This window comes from Corythoichthys intestinalis, chromosome 12, assembly GCF_030265065.1.
Source record: "Corythoichthys intestinalis isolate RoL2023-P3 chromosome 12, ASM3026506v1, whole genome shotgun sequence".
Lineage (NCBI taxonomy): Eukaryota > Metazoa > Chordata > Actinopteri > Syngnathiformes > Syngnathidae > Corythoichthys > Corythoichthys intestinalis.
The window spans coordinates 29,840,513-29,858,637 of record NC_080406.1 but is presented as its reverse complement, the minus strand read 5'-3'; the positions used below and the strand labels follow the sequence as shown (position 1 = coordinate 29,858,637).

At 40.0% G+C, this 18,125-nt stretch overlaps 1 protein-coding gene across 8 annotated transcripts in view; it reads left to right on the top strand.

Moving 5' to 3' along the window:
- The first annotated feature begins 1,784 nt into the window (after nucleotides 1-1,784).
- lrp1bb (low density lipoprotein receptor-related protein 1Bb) overlaps nucleotides 1,785-18,125 on the top strand; it is a 469,826-nt gene continuing 453,485 nt past the window's right edge. For all 8 annotated transcript variants that reach the window (XM_057852528.1, XM_057852526.1, XM_057852531.1 and 5 more), the window contains exon 1: nucleotides 1,785-2,270. In XM_057852528.1, coding sequence (XP_057708511.1) covers nucleotides 2,180-2,270 — 91 coding nt within the window. In that variant the 5' untranslated portion in view covers nucleotides 1,785-2,179. The remainder of the gene's footprint in view (nucleotides 2,271-18,125) is intronic.

Sequence of the window (18,125 nt, the reverse complement as noted above, 5' to 3'; positions counted from 1 at the left end):
CTGAAGCCAGAAGTTACTCATTTTCATGGCACAGGATTCAGGACTGGATCTAGGTTTACCCACCAGGGTGGGCACTAAGAAATCTTGAGGGTGCACCCCCAATGCAGGCTTTTTTTTTTTTTTTTTAACCCTCTGCATTTCTCCGGGCTTAGGAGCGGTGCAAGTAGGACACTGGCTTGTGTCCCGTTGAGGCAACATTAATTTTTGGGGGGTTTATTTGTTGTTGGTTTTTTTTTTTTTTCATTCATCTAGCTACTTATTCTTGCAGTCGGCGGGATGTCACGATGACGTCATTTCGCATAGCAACGTATCGCCATTTTGAGATGGGGGCACGCACAGGTAAACATCCATAGACAAACGTCTGAAATTCATATATTTCAGCTGTGTCTTTTTTTCATAAAAACGTCTTAAACATGACTTCTTATTATCACGAGTCACTGCCGACAGACGCTAGGAGGTGATACAACTTAAAATTAGCTTGTATTGGCCTCCAAATCTGCCAATACAAAGTCGCAGCTGATAGCTGGATAAATAATCCAAAGGAATTGCCTGCAGTGGAGTTCGGAAACATCCACAACTACCTCATAAAGTCACCAAGTAAGTTGACCTTTATCAATTACTTGGAATATGATCTGTGTGGAACTAAGAGAACTGGTAGTATATAACCAATTCCCACCAGGCCAGTAATATACCGACTGACCGCAAATAAGACAAAAGTTTGATGCGTTTGTACTACAATGCACGACAGAGCAACTGCTCGTGACTCGTGTTTTGCCCCCATTTCAATATGGCGACGCTTTGTTTTGGCTGGTGACGTCATTAATGCCCGGATGTCCGACTGCGAGAATGTGTCTGGAGGAGAGAGAGGAAGCGCGCGGATAACAAACGAGGTTGGAAAAACAGCTTGTTTTGGTGATTGCTTAATTGGCGTGGTTGCGGCCAACAGTAACCGTTAATCCTGCAATAAAAAAGTAGGTGAGAGCAACTCTCCGTGCATTCTCTATATCCAGTGGGACGCTACAATAGATATTCCCAACATTTTGATTAGGTGGGCACAACTCACCTGTGCCCACCCCGGCCCCCCCATACATCCGGCCCCGGCAGGATTCAAAATTTGAATAAATAAAATGATCGCTTCAACACACATCCAAGCGGTCCATTTCATTCAGGAGCCTAAAACACCGCGTGAATTATGAAATAAACATGCTTTTTGGTGTCATACGCATTTTAAGCTGCTATCAACAACGGGGCGATTACTTCAATGAAGGAGCGCAAATCGACAGAGCACCGGCCGTATTCAGTGTTATTCATCATCATTATTATTATTATTATTTGCAGTACTGGGACAAAAAAAAAAAAAAAAAAACTGGGCAGCGGGCCACAATTTGGACACCCCTGGTATAATCAGAGAACATATTGTGTCTTGAAAAATTGTTCCTAAATGCCAGGGATTGTCTGCACTGAAAACAGCAGAATAATAATGATGTAGTAATACAGTATTGCATAATCAGGCCATGCAGACAGTTTTAACATATAGTATAACATGTGTTTTAAAGATTTGAGATACGAGCATTTTAAGTTTGGTGAAATAAACTCATATGTCAAGGCACCACAGTATATGAATGAAATGTAAACGTGTCTACAGTAGATGGGAGAAGCTCTATGAGGCAATGAAAGTGCTTGAGAGAGAGTGAGGGAGCAGAGTGACTACACCACCCTTCTCTCCAAGCCCCCAACCCCCCCCCCCCTTCCTGAGTTTAAATTCATTGCCTGTGAGGCTCCGGTCCAAGCAGGCTGGCACCCGGCACTGACTGACCAACGTGATGACTCTCCCGCTCGCTGCGCCACCTTGACGACATTTAATCACCGCCAAAAGACAGCAAGAGCCAGTCACTCCTCCGTCTCCATCCATTCAACCCCCTGCGCTCTTTTCTCGCTCATCCGTGTTGTCTGCTCCCATCGGCCGCACAGAGACGTGTGCATGTGTCGGGGAGCGCGGGGGGGCGCGCCGCACCGGTTTCGCTGGACACCTCCGAATAACGGCGCTTGACAACCGCGTGGTGGTGGAGGAGCCAGGAAAGGAGGGAGGGGGGGAGACTGGACCTGGACGTGGGCCAGGAGCGAGCACCGGGACCGGGGAGACGCGCCGTGGCTCCTGCTAAGCCCGCTCTCCGAAAACATGTCCGAGTTTTTCCTCCTCACCTTCTTAGTCCTTTTTTCGGGATTATTTCCACGGAGCGAGCCCTCGGCAGTACCGGATGAACGCCAAGGTAAGGGACATCAAATGTTGTTTATTTAAATTTTCAGTGCATATGATGATGCGCAAAGAGTTCCACCTTCACTTCTTTTCTTTTGTCGCCGTGAGCGAATAATTGGCATGATGGTAACAGCACGTTTACGGGCGCAATCGCGTTGAGAGAGTGCGTGCGCTATCATAGCACCAGTGCAGCAGGTGAACATCTCCCCAGAGCTGTGTTTTGTCTCTCTTGGAGCTTTAGCTCCTAATCTCCACTGTGGGACACGTACTTGGTGTGGACAAATAAAGTGATGCCTCTGTGCAATTATCAGTGGATTGCACACAATCGACTGGATTGGGTCAGATTGAGTGGAAAGGGAAAGAGAGGACAGCTCGGTTCGGTTTGGACTGTGGATGTGAATTTGACATAGAATGAGATGGAGGAGAGTTGAAAAGTCTTAATGAGCATTTATGTCATGACAATTGGAATGCTATGAGCTGTAATTTGGATTCAAAAAGAACCAAATGTCACATCCGGACTTTGATTGACAGCTGTTCATTTTTGAATGCAGAGAATGAAATCACATTAATGAACTGTGTGCAGATGAATTAGCTGTAGGCTCATTTTGTATTTGGTTTCTATGTGAATAAAGTATATAAGTGATTAAGTACTGTAGTTGAAGAAGAGCGTAGACCATCAAGGCTTATTCACAACACATCACAATAGCCAAGGAAAGATAAAGACAGCCCAGTTCAGGTCAAGCTAAGCATACTTGAAATTCAAATAAATATCACAGTATTATGATTATGTAGAATTCCATGCGAATATAGTTTGGTGGTCGTTAATAATTCTTGCAAACCTTCATTAAATGTCAAAGACAGGAGAAAAATGACACTATATGTTAAAAAAAAAAAAAAAATTGCTACTTGCATTAGAACAAAGATATCAAAAGAAACTCATATATCTTGATTTTGATTTGTGATCCAATGCAGATTATTCATCACATCCATCAAATCGGAAATGAATACGATCCAAGTTTAAAAGACATCAGTTATTCAAGTTCAACCAAAGGACAACATCAGAGCTTCAAAATGTATGACATTTTTTGACTAGCTACAAATTCAACATCATAAACAGAGACAAAAATACTATTTCAAATTAAAGCTTCAACGTAAAACCAATTTTTTCAATCGGCTACTTTTGCATGAGACCATTTTTATGACACTGGAGGCGGAACGTTTAATCGATTCATCCTTTGACACCTTGTTTAACTTCAGCTTCTTAGCAGGAACAAAAGAAGAGCAATTACAATTCTTTTGTTTCATCTGATTCAACGAAAAAATCGACATATTCTTCGATTCTTAAAATAATCATGAATAACCCTAACCCTAACCCTAGCGTTGAAGATACGAAGAACAATTTCCCATGTACCAAACATATAGCCAGAAAGTTTCTCCAACAAACAAGAAAGAAAGCCATCTTATTGGAAACAAACTTTCTCTGGTGGAGTTAATGATGTTACGACCTTTTCTGCTCTCTCGCCCAGGTCATATTTGTCAGGCTTTTTCTATTTTCTAGCAATGTCAACACTGCTTATGTCTGTCCTGAATTTCCCTTTAAACTGTGAGAAATAGGGGGAAAAAGTTGTTTCTTTTGTAGGTGAGTATGATTTTCCTGGCAATCACACGAGAGGAAAATAACATAAAATACTGTTTACTTCTCTTACAGTGTATGAAATGAAAAGACGAAGCTTCTCGTCCTCCCCGAGGAAGCCGAGAATATAAGAGCACCTCTCTGAAATTTCACAAAACGCTCCTGGAGTTTTTTTTTTTTTTTTGCCCCTCTTTTTTTATTTGTCAGCACTGTAGTGTTGAGATTTATTAGCGTAGCCTGAATCAAAGTGAAGAATTACATGCCATCCACTTGTCTCCTCTGGGCCGGTACAACAATATGTAAATTTAAGGAGTCGTACGGCACTACCGCACTGTATTTTCTTCACATCCCTCGCACATGTCTCCTAGTACACTTGGTTTCGGAGGTGGCACGGGCACAGAGAATAGATGTTATTTCTCCGAGTAGTGTCCAAAAGAAGCGTAATGATAATGGCTTGCAACAGCAAAGTGCTTGTCAGGCTAATTGGTCTGATATTAATTTGCTTTGTGGTAGAAGGATTCTAACAATGAATACCAACTGGTGAGCTAGCGGTTTGTTCTGTGTGCAATTTCATGAACTTCAAGAGGCCATTCATTGAATTGTGGTGTCTTTTTAAAAATAGAGCTGAGAATGAACTATAGAAATACATAGTTTAAAAGGTTTGAAATGCATGATCCATTAAATATAGAATCCAGTGAAAGTGGGGGACACATGCACTGATGCTGGAAAGACTTCTTAAGCAGCTAATTTGGGGAGATAATATCACTGAGGTCTATTTAAGTGCATGTCCGACTGATAAATAATGAAGACTTCATTTTCCATTCCTACATACTTAGGTTAATCCCATCCCTAAAATTGGCTTCACAGTCCATGAATACTTGACACGAGTAGTAATTTTTTATTAGTAAATTTGTACAAGTGATTATGCCATGGAACAATGTATGTGACACTTGTCGTAAACTTAGCGGACAGTTTTAATGAATAGATTTTAGTTGTACTTGGTGGCATTGAGCATCCAATCAAACCGAGGTTAAACTTTTGGTTCATTATTCCAAATGAGGCTACAATAAAGCATGGTGGTAGAATCATCCTTTGGGTCTGTTTTTATCCAGCTGTAACTGTAGACTTCATCAAGGTGAAGGGAATTATGACCTACATAACCGATTACAAAATCACAACTTTGGAATTTGAGCAGGAAGAGGCGCTTAAGTCAATGTGATAGGTATTATAACATTTTAAAGTCAGTGTTGGTACAAAATCTCCTGCTGGTTATTAGAAAACAAGCAAATGTTAGAAAAAGCCTACCAGAACATCTGGAATTTATTGAGGACTGTTATTTTTGAGCCGGAGCTGGGCCTATATTCGGAGGAAATATCAGTTCCAAACTGCAGTGAGTTTTTGCATGAACTTCAGTACAAAAAAAGTGAGGAAAAAAAAACTACATTTTACATCTATGTTTGTAATCAGAGACATTTTTAATGGTGTCAGATGAGCGATACTCATTTGAATGTTTAATTCTTCATCCAAGTTGTAGGAGGGTGTGCACCAGAGACGGGTGGAGTAGCTAAACATTTTATTCAAGTAAGGCTAGGTTACTACCCTAGGTCTTAATGCACGAATCCGATTTTTTTCATATTTTTCCGACTCGGGTGAAGCATTAACTTGACGGGATAAACGGAATAAGTCGCATAGAAGTGGACCATTTCTAATCCGATCTGGATCACTTTCGTATGTGGTTTAAATCCGATCTGGTCCACATTTTTCCAGAATGTCACGGCGGTCTGAACTATCAAGTCTCCCAAATCGGAATTCATGCAGCAATTACCCCAGCAAAGAGCGAGAGCTCCAGGCAAGACGGCAGCGATGTCGCTGTTCATTCGCGATAGTGCCTAGTTTGAACTCGGCTTTTACTACGCAGATTGCGGGCTTGACCACAGTCATAAAAAAATACAATGAAGAAAAGGATACGTCTGATAATGCTTGGTTTCTTACTGTGCACCAAATGAACAATATTTCAGTATTGCTTACATGGCCGAGTTGGGGCAAACTGACGCAAACACACGAGGCTTATGTTTGTGTGTCATGAACGCACAGTGCGCTGTTATTTGTTTTGATGCTTCTGCGCATGCGGGTCAGATTGCTTAGCGCGTGTCGGACTGCGAATTAGTGCACATGCATAATACTTCAATGGGCTCAATGGAAAATGGCAGTTTGAACAGGCACGCTCAAAAAACAGATATGACAAAAAATCGGAATTGTGCTTTAAGACCTGCAGTATGAACCTAGCTTACTAGTAGCGTTACTTCTAAATAATGTTACTCAAGTAAAAGTAAAAGTAGTCATCCAAAAATTTACTCAAGTAAAAGTAAAAAAGTACTTGCCGAAAATAATACTAAAGTAATGAGTAACATTGTGAGTACCTGCTTATAACGTCAGATTAAAAAAATAATAATAAAATAATAATAATAATAATAATGGTAATATTTTTTTCTCAGCGCAACTTTATCATTATGAACTGTGATTTTTTTTTTCTGTTGTATAACCTATTGCATGGCTATATTAGGGCAAAGAAATGCACCAGATTCAGGGAATTCAAATGGGAAAAATGAAACATCACCCATCCAAAGAGTATGAGTGCCCTCTAGTGGAGAAAAAACATTGTTACCTCTGATTGGAGTCATGTGGTTATTGTTGCGACGTCTCATTGGTGAAACAGACAACTACTGTCGGCATCTTTGGCAAAAATAAAGTCAATATGTAGAATAATAAGTGGAAAATGTAACGAGTGTAGAGTAGCCCAAAGTAACAGAGTAAGAGTAATGTCTCATCTTCACAAATCTACTCAAGTAAAAGTAAAAAATATTGCATGGTAAAACTACTCTAAGAAGTACATTTTTCTCAAAAGGCCACTCAAGTAAATGTAACGGAGTAAATGTAACGTGTTACCACCCACCTCTGGTATGCACCCATTTTTTAAATCCCACTTCATGAAATCAACATTAATGCTGGAAAAAGCTTTATTTATTACATGATAATGTAATTTTACATAGGACGGTCGTTTCTTCACACAAAAATTTGGCAATTTGAACTGAGGTGTTGGACCTTTTACGTTTATGGTATATCAAACTTCGGTCTCCCAAGCAGTGTGTATGATAGCAAACAAAACCTCAAAATTTGATCCAATTTTAATCCAATCTTGGATTCATGTAGTGATCACTCTCATGGCGACTCCCTTCTTCAGGCTTAACTATATTCAGTGGTCCCCACTGTGACTCATACTCTTCCAGCTTTACCTTTCCTCTACATCTTCTGCTTTTATTCCAGTTATCTACATCTCTTCCCTAATCACATCCATGAATCCCCTTTGGTCCTTTTCTTGGAGAGCTATGTAACGGTTTCAATGCCAACATCCATCTTGTATCTGCCGTCCCTCCAAACTGTCTCAACTTCCAATCTCTGCTGTCCCCCTGATGAACTCACTGCTGATCCTCATCACTCACTGAGAATCTTGTCATCTTCAACATGGTCCATCCAGTTCAGTATTCTGGTCATTCTGATGTCTGCAAAGCATACAACAAGGTTAGTCTCACTGTGATTCGCCGGCGGCTTTGAAGATGCTTGGATGGATGCATTGGCAAATACAGATTTGATAAAACAATCAAGGTAGGCATGTGCCAGTATAACGGTTTGATAACGTTAAGCCAAAATATTACGGTTTCACGGTATTGCAATTACAGCTCTAAAATTTGTTACTTTGGGATATCTGGGTTAGAAATAGACTTTTTTCCGTTGAACAGGATTTTTATTTTTCAAAACATATTAGCAAATTGGAACATAAGTATAATGTTAAGTTAAAATAATTTTTGAAAAAACAAAAAATAACTCAAATATTCTAAATATAATTCAAATAAATGAATTCCTTTAGGTGAGCCTAAACCCACAGCCACAGCTCAACATTATTACCATCAGAGCAATCATAATTGAATTAGTTTGACTTGTATCACGTTTACATTATAAACACACTCTCAACACAGACGATTGCCAAAGAGGAAAAAAAACATGTTTTACCACCGCTAGACACACTAAATATGCTGGAGTTAACGCTCATAGCTGATGGGAAACGCTAATGACAGTGTTTACTAGGGGTGTGCAAAATTTCCGATTCTTAGATTCTTTGCGATTTGGCCGTGAAAGATTCGAGAACGATTCACAAACATCCAAATTACGATTATTGAATTATGTCAAGCGGAACTAAAGCACAGTCAGCGCGATCTTCGGGACGCAATGAGGAACAGAGAGTAGACATCATGCTTGTCATTACCAACTCATGCCGCTTGATAAAAAAAAAACAATAATACCCGACTGCTGCCGACAGCCGCTAAAAACTACATCCACATTATGCTACGGTAGATATCTTATGTACGTATATAGAACTAGATGCGAAATGACGGACTCGGTAGCGTTAGCACATGTAAACAGGACTGGATGCGAAATGACAGACTTGCCGGTGTTAGTAAACAGCCGCCATCTTAAAGCAGTAGACTTTTCTGAAAGGCTGTTGTAGCGAACCTTCCAAGCGAAGCTAGTTAACTTTTTATCTATAATACTCCTAAATGGGCAAAAGCTTGACTTTAATCTATCTTTAAAAGTTTTAAAACTTTCACATGTCGAAAGTAGACAGAAGAGAAATTTTGGAATAACGGGAGCAATTTTAACAACTTTGACGGTTGATTCACAACATTAAATAATTGAATGTAGTTTAAAGCTGCTGATACAGAATGGGGACTTGAGTAATTTATTTACTGTTTTGAACTGTTAAATTGATACTGAAATAGTCGTTTATTTAAGCTTGAGAGGATTTTTGTACAATTTTTGTAACTAATGTATGAAACATTAAAAGCAGCTAGTAGCGGGGAGGGCATCAATAATCGATTTATAATTGAATCGTAGCCTCTGAATCGTAATCCAATCATTAGGTGCCCAAAGATTCCCACCGCTAGTGTTTGCTAACATTTTTTGTATGAATTGGAAATAATATTGGAAGTATTGATTCCTCGGCAACCACTCTCCACAAAAATGTTTTACATCTCGGTTGGCCCTCCTCCTCTAAGCCGCGGACGTCTGTACTTTTCTGTAGCTGAAGTATTCCCATACCATCGATTTCAATTTGTTCGAGAAAAAGTTCAGGAGTTTCACCTCCTCCAGCCGTCGTGTAACACAGCTGAGTCAGGAGGGGTCAGACTTGCAGCTGCAAGCGAGGGGTTTCTCCCTGCATTTTTTGGACATAAAAATGGCAAATACCGTAAGGACGGTATGACGGAATTTTTTTGCGGTTTTGAAACTGTGACATTTTCATACCACGTTATACCTTGAAACCGACAATCGGCACATGTCTAAAACAAGGTTTTCCATGCAAAGTTATATCTAAAATATTATACACACCTTAAAATTGTTCCTAGAAAGCAGATTTTCTTGTGTATTGGTGTACACCATGCACCACTGGTTTACTGGTATGAATGTATACAGTCCTGGTACTCACACTATATTTTTTAAAGCAAAAAAATGTGCTTTATATACACATGAGAAAATAGAGTTTTTAAGTAAAAAAAAAAAAAAAAATTTTTTTCTTTTGTTTTTCTATGGCCAGTAGCGCAAGCAACTGTTCAGGTTTAAACTACTTTTTACTTTTGAAGTTGAAGTACTCATTTATTAGATAGCTAGCTACACAATAACTCTCCCTAATGCTCTTGACTCAAAATCAAATTATTTGAAACTAGTTTGAAAGCAGCACTTTTTCCTCTAATAAAACCAAAGTAAGGGAGATTTTTTTTTCCTTTTAGAGCTAAAATGTAAGTGTTGTTTTCAGAAGCTGTCCTGTTAAGTCAGGGTTTATTTTGGTTACTTTATGTATTTTTTAATGTTGGTCATTACTGTGCAGTGGTACTTGGATTTGGGGTGCTCAGGATGAATTGTGTGATGCTGAGACAATTCCTAGGACTTGGTTGACCTTTATTTTAACTCCACCACTTGGGGGCAGAAATTCCTCATACAAACAACATATTACAATAACAATGTAATAATTATCTATAGTCTGTCAATGGTGACTGCCAGAAAGTGCTACTGCATGTATGTGGTGCAAAGGTCATTTTAAGAACTTCATCAAGATGTATTTTATATGAATTTTGGAGTGTTGCCTTCATGAGAACACTCCTGTGTTATCTTGACCTTTAAAGGCAGGATCTGTTTTACATATTTCTCAGTGTGGCATTAACACAAAACCAACCCTGAGAGTCCTTTGTGGCTCATGTTTCAGTCCACATCCTGCTCTGACTGGGCGGCATTGGCGTTTACTTATGAATTTGGCGTTCCTCAGGGCGAAAGGGGGGCTACGCCACCGTTACTTTCTTGGCTGTGGTTGGAGAAGGCTCATGTGGATTCCGGTTAATGGAGATTAAATAGAAAGTGCAAAGAGGAGGTCTGTATGAAAAGAGATGAGTCAGCGCCACAATCAGTAGTCAGAAGGGGAAAACCACTGACTGCGATTGTTATTGGCATTTGTGTCGTGCACATCCACCGGGCGCTGCCTCAGGTGCTCTTTAACCGTTGCTTCACTCGCTTGTTTTTGGCGGAAAAACCAGACGGGTCGTCAGAAAAGGTCTGACAGCTGCTAACATGGAAAACCGAAATGAGCAGATGAAGCACTTGAGGCAAACCTCAGCGTTAAAGAGTATTTTCCCCAAAAAACACATTGAACATTTTAGTGGCCATTACTGGTTTTCTGAGGCTATCTGAGGTAGGAGCTTTGTCAGCATTTGCACTCTTCTTTGAGTCTGTTGCACGCTATGAAAAGATGTTAAAACAGCTGACAGATTCACTCAATGATGTCAGCTAAGTGTTGCTGTCGCTGAGCTCTTACATCAATCTCGGGCCAGAGGTGATGCATGGTCTCAAGCTGAGGGAGGGTGTAGTGGAGCAGCCCCCTTACCCCCTCCCAACCCCCACTCTTATAGACATTACTCTTCCCACTCCTCTTGGAAAAAAATTTGCTGAGTCAAGTCACTGGACTTGGATAGTGTCCCGATTAACCCAGTCGCTACTAGCAGTTTTTAAAGCAGAGTTCCCCATTTCTTACCATCTTGAGAGCATTTTGGCCAAGTCCCTCACGATAATGTTTTGTCTCAGAATTTAATGTAGGTGCATAACCCAAACAAGGAGTGCAGCTCTTTCTGGATTTTCTTCTTGCAATAGAGATGGTTTTAGATTTTAATGTTCTTTAGCTCTTTAATGCCTGCAATATGAAGCAATTGTTAGAGAATCGCAAAATTTTAAAAATAAGGTCTTGATGAAACCTTTTTTTCAAATTTGTAAAAAACAAACAAAAAAATATGTGTAATAAGCGCTCTAATCTAATCTTACCCTTGCTAAATCCTGTTTTTTTTTTTTTTTTTTTTCATGGAACCTGCAGATGCATGAGTTGACTTGCATCCATTTTTTTTTTTTTTTTTTTTTGAGGAAAGATATTTTAAAATTCTGAATTAGTCTCAAAATCATGAAATTCTAAGTGTATTAAATGTGATACATTTGGCAAGAAGGGGTTAATAATGAGCTGTGAAACATGGTTTGGCTTCAAGAAAAAGGAGTAAAAAAACCTTAATAATGATGAAAAAAAGCTTTTAGTAGCAAAATAATCATTTATTTACAAATACATGGCTTATCTGTTACAGACCGCGTATGCAGAATACAAGATTGGACCCAATAGCAGACAACGATTGAGGGGATGCATACAAGGATTTATTAATACAAACAAAACACATGTTATCGCAGAAAAGAACAAACATGATATCGCAGAAAAGGGGGAATAACAAAAAGTGTCCGTGACAATAGGTCAACGGGGATCAAATAACACTAAACTAAGCAGTGGGCAGATAGTCAATAAGATAACAATAAATGAACACACTCACTACCTGAACAAGGTAGAGGAATAGCAAAACAAAAAAAAAGCTGAAGAACGAGCTAGCAAATACAAAGAGCCTAGAAAGTACAATTGTCGAATGGCGATCAGCAAATTAGTATCTTGGCACCGTTCTCTTGGATCGCCGGCGTTTATATATTACTGTTGATTAGCTGGAATTAGCTGCAGGTGTGACGTCGGGAACGCCCTGCTGTAATAAAACAAAATCTGACCAGCAGCAGAATGTGACATTATCGTCTTTTCTCACATTCGCAGCATACATTTTATTAGTGAAGGGACTAATTTTTTCTCGTATTTACCGATCGACTGTTTGTATTACTCTAACACATTTAATATAATCAATCAGGGAATAGTATCTTTTCTCGTATTTATTGTTTGACTGTTTGTATTACTCTAACACACCCAATATAAAATAAATAGCACTTATACCATAGTCTAAGGAAAACAAGCAGAATATAGGGCATAAGAGATACATGACGCCTTTTTATCACGGAAGCCGAACGTGTGCGTCATGCAGCCAAGCAAGATTGATGCTGACTACGCCCACGCCAGTTCTTCCGGACAGTCCAGAACAAATGGCATGTCCCAACACAAGAAACACTGCAAAACGCCCGATATCCAACTGATAACACGACTCATAAGACTCCAAGAGCACCTTTGACGCTGAGGCGGGCAAAATCTTTCACTACGGTTGCCCCAGTACCGGTGACTCAGCAACTGTGATGCATGAACTAAACAGCCCAAACTGCGATAGAAGATTATCCTAAACACACCCTTCTTCCTGCCCAAGGCCTACCCCGCGAGAGCCTTCAAAACACTGAATGCTTAACTAAGCATTGTCATTTTTCTCCTTTTGTTGACTTGTGATCTGGTGACCTTGAACGAGACTGCCTCCTCGCCTGATTCTGTTTCGCCTTGCCGTTTGATCGCTGTTGACCTGAATAAATTGTCAACTTGTGCTTCGAAGCCTTTTTCCAGCTTTCAAAATGGAGTCAGTACAAGGGGTTAAGACTAAGGTGAACGCGCGGAGTTTGGCCTTTTGGCCGGGTTGTCGGATTCTTGCCTGCCTGGGTCATTGTGCTGCGCCAGCAGGGTTTCGGCGGATCGGCTGGTGTGACTCCGGCAGTCTGGCTAAAAGGTCAGATTCCTTCATTAAATACTGCTACAAAAAGATACTTGTTTGTACCATAAAAATACATACTGTAATTTCCCCTGTATAGTATGCGCTCATGTCAGTAGATTTACTGATATCATTGCTCAAAAGTGAAGTACAGGGAGTCCACGAGGTACGACTGAGTTCAGTTTCTACGCTTGCAATGTAACCCGAATTTCCGCGTAAGTCAGATTTCACCGTTAAAATTGAAATTTACGTCAAAATACTTGACATAAAAAAACTGAAATACATTTAAATACAATTTTTTTAAAATATTCTGTACTTACCACTTACTGCTAAGAGGCGGATGGAAAGTTAGGGTTTTAATGGTTTACACAACTACTGCGACACCAAAAAAATGAAACCAAAACAGCCTTTGTGCCCCCTCCACTCGTCCACCCCTCCCTTTTTCACTCTAGTCAGCCCAGAAAACACTGCACTCAACACATCAACATAATGGCCTAAAGCATACGTACAACCTGGTTCCTTACATTACTGTGCCTTAACCGGAAGTTGTTTGGTTTCGCAGACTTCGACTGTTGGCGACATAAGGTCTGTGTCAACACAAGAACAGCTTTTGGCAACGAGCAAGGCGGTTTCCCGCAACGGTTTAACTTTGGTCTGAACGCAGCCTATCTGTATCCCTCCTTTTTCTGTTCTTTTTATGATTTTAAGCTTCGTTACCATGGTAATTGCTTTTCTTTTGGCTGGACTTCGAAGACCCAGCTTTCTTCTTTGGGGCCATGATGTGAAAAAGGAGGATGAAAAAAAACGACAAAGATATTGCCGGCACACAAACGCAGACAAGCACTATGCATACGCTAGGCAGAAAATATGGTGCTGGGGACTAACTGCCGGATAAGGCATGGGCGCCTTAAAGTTGAAGCGTTTTAGGTAGAGGACATTGTTACCTGGGGACTTCCTCCATTTTCTGTGTGGTGATTTAAAAGATCAAAATTATTTGTGTCATTGACACCTTTTTTTTTTTTTTAGATTTTGTTAAGAGTTTGTGTTGTCATCAATTGAGCCTTATATCTGAATGTATGTCGATATTAAAATGCCTAATCTTATGCTGTGTTACCGTATATACAATGTACACTGTAGCAACAAGTTATGCAAAATTATTCTTGGTGAACAGTAAAAAATGTCCTGGAATCATAGTAGATTGACTGTAGATATTATGCTTGACTTGCTAAATTGACAATGGAAGTTAAGCTATGTGTGATATAAAATTCCAACAATGTGATGAAATTTCCGAGAGCATTTGCAAATAGGCATGTCACAAAAATTACTGTATCGATTTATCAACCAATAGTAAAAGCTATCATTGGCCATTTTATGTTGACATATCATCCAATATACTGTGTAAAACTGCCAGCTATTTAGTTTTTTCAGGGCGCGATAAATTACGTGTCATTAACATTCATTCACGCTGCCTTGTTCTCTCTAAGCAAACCTCTTCTCTGCTTAAAACCGGATTCATACACATTCACATACGATGGGGAGAATAATGGTGTACGATATTGCGTATTTTAGCATCGATCTGGTCGAAGTGACTACAGGGCCAGCATTGCTGATTCAAGTACTATTCAATATTTAAAAGGTGGATTTTTCAAATCTCTGTATATTCCTCCTAATACGCACCCTCAATTTTTATTAACCCTCCCCTCCCACCCCTCAAGACGAGACATTAAAATATGTACAATCTGGGCACAAGCTTCTAGATTCCAGTTGATGGATGTTAACGTCCAATGGCAGCGAATGAGTTAATATCAGCGCCCAGATCTAATGGCTTCCAATTGAATCAGCAATAGATTGGCTGATTTTATGAACGCCATTGGCTGGAAAGTGACACATGACATTGATTAGCAATTGAAAGAGGGGGCTTACATTTTCCAAATCTAATGAAATGATGTGTTGATGTCCTCGGAGGACCGGTTGTGTGCGCCAAGGGGTTGATATTTGATTCTCCCACCCCCCCTCAAGTGTTACTTAATTGAAAATGTGATTAATGAATCAATATGTTTCCCACTGGGAATCCTAGAGTTAATTCCAAGAAAGTGGCTTGGTCATATACTTAGAGTGGCAAGAAATGAATATATAATAATAATAAAAAAAAATTTTTTTTTAAAGTATATAAATTATTAATAGAGGAAAGAGCAACTGCTTTATTGCCTGATATTCTAATGAGAATAGGTCTCATAGGGGCAGCGGTAAAATAAAATGAGTTGGTTGAGATTGAGGTCATTATTGGGTGATGGATATGCTGCAATGCATCATAAAATGAAAAGGAAAACTGACGTAATGTGGTGGAGGGAAAAATAGGAAACCTGGGCACGTGGACTCCACCAGCTGCTTAAACACAGACGGACCAATAAAAGCATTTGCACGAATCCGCTTCACTGGAAAGGTTAAAATAAGTATGCAGGGTTTTTGCTGAAAAATGCATAGATATTTTTCTTTTTCAAGAGGGGGTGGCACCAACCTGTACATTGATTTATTCCTGTAGGAAATGTGTTTTTATAAGTAGATGGCCCCACCAAGAGGCCTGCTTTGAAAAGTCAAGTCTGAAAAAAAAAAAAAAAAAAAATCTCCCAAGAACTGTTTAAAAGAGAGGAAAATGTGCATGGGTTTAAATGTCTGCCAGTCAGTCAGTCAGTTTGAAAGAGGTGAAGGGCAACACCCCGAGGACAAGCCCCCGCATTATTCTGTGTTCTCACCGTGCTCCGACACATCTCACAGTGTCAGAAACCGTCAATCCAAAACAACACTGCATATTTATTTCACATTTTTGCCTGCAATATGTCATGTAGCGCCAATTCATGCCAAAACACAAACATACCGGAGCTGGGATGTTGCTCTGCACCGCTTGTGTTGCCATGGGAATTTTTTTTTTTTCATCCATACCGAGGGAATTACTTTGCTGTTTTATCATTTAACCTTCCACTTTACCTTTATCTCTGACGCTGCTTTTAAAAAGGGACATATTTCTTGTGATTGATTATTTGGATAGTTGACATGCTGTTGGCTGACCTACTTCATTTTCAAGAAGCTGTTGTGCGGCACACAACTGTCAGCACGACACTGAAAAAAATGTTTTATTGGCACAAGAATACCTATTTCTTTGTTAAGAAACACAATTGGGCTTCTACAAATGATTATTTTCTCAATAAATCAATTGTAAAATATGCTGTTGTACAACCAAACAACTGCTCTTTTATAAAAATCCTTAGAGTGCCTACGACAGGATAAAAAAGTCTTAAATAGCATTATGTGAATTAGAATCATATTTTGAGACGATTCGACTATATACAACGATTTGGCAAAGCGCAGATGACGAGAAATTGGTCTTTTAATCTGCCGTTTAGCCACGCCTACCATTAAAGGGCTCTAGTGTCCCAAACAGGAAGATGACGTCGGCAGGGTCATGTTTTCATCTGATTTAGAATTCAGCCTATTGAGGCGGAATCATTCAGAACGAGGAAAATGTGATGAAGAGAGCCGCAAAATGTCACTGTTTCCGTCTCTTTACTCCATTATTTTTACAGGATATTTTTTTATGGAAGTGTTTTTCCCCAATTGCTAACTAAATGGTATTGTTATTACAAATAACAGTCTTGTGCTAAATGGAATATCAAATATTAAACATGCATTTATTCAGTACAACATGGCAAATTTAGTCCATAATGGTCAAAACTGTCCACTTCTTGCACCTCCCAAACTATATTTTATGCCACGGGAGTTAGTCCGGCTTTTGTCATTTCTCTGCCCTCGGCTTCGGAGAGCGTTAACAAACCAGCAGGCGTGACAGCTAGCCGACATGCTAACCCGAACCGAGTGAAGTTTCAAAGTCTTATTCTCGGCTTTTAAGTGAAAAATCACAAAAAACTACCCAGGATCACGTCTCATGGCGGCATGGTTGTCGATTGTCTTCGCTGATTAGCCACCTGCCCGGCGGCGAGCAAGTTATAGCTCGTCGGACTGGTTCCCCTGCTCTAGGCGGGAGAGCTCGTTTGCCAGGGAAGCAGCTGTAGAATGACCGCCGGACAAACCGGCCGACGTTGGAGGAGCGCTTAGCTAACACATGGTCAACACGAATATTGCGTAAAATAATGCTTTACTACACGGCCAAGACGTAAACAGTGAGAGAGCGACGTGCAGTTGTTGTGCAGCTAACATGGCAGGATGTGTCTGAGGAAAACTTTTCTACATGTCCGTCCATGATCATACGTAAGTAAACAGTCCTTTATTTAAAGAAAGTTTGCAGTGTTTTCTTTGTAATCGCTGTATTCCCGGCCATTTTTAACACAAAGTTGCAATTTCTGATGGAGTTGAAAATTTGACAGAACACCTGGCACATGAAGAGGGCAATAAGCAGAGTATAGTGCTCTCCCGGCGGGCACGCGGAAGACCGAGGGGGGTGTGCGGCCGAGTGGCATTCTTGGGGGACAATCAGCCACAAAATGCAAGCCACCTCCGTATTAAAACGTGTGCAATGATCCCAGTATTTCACATATTATAAAATACGATGTGATGTCTAGGACACGACATTAAACGCAATGTCTAGTGAAATGTCAGCAGCAAACTAGCCAAATAGCTTACTGTAGCGACTCTCTCTATTGGTCAGAAACTGAATCAGATGCTATGTCCTTTCTTTACATATGTATGTCCATTACCGGCTCCGAGGTTTTGTATCTCATTCTTTTTCACTATGTGGACAATTTAATACGGGTGTTCTGCTCCCAGATGATACGCCAATGACGTAGTACATCTATTGTTTTGAATAAACCTTTATAAAGTGCACAAATTACTTCAGAGTTGTCTGTCAAGAGTAGGGGTGTGAAAAAATATCGAAATGGTGATATATCGTGATACTTTGTATCCCAAAAGGTTATCGATATGCTCCTGCCAAGAATCGAGATAAAAAAATAAAAAGGAACAAACAAGTTGCTACCAAAATTTTCCACCATAACAGTGTCTCAGTTAACACTAAGGCTGCATTGATCGTGCTTGACGCCCAATCCATTTAGACTAGGAACGTTCGTTCATTCGAAACCAGAGCATTCAGTCATTCTGTGATTTTTAGGGCATTTACAGGTCACTTGCTGTT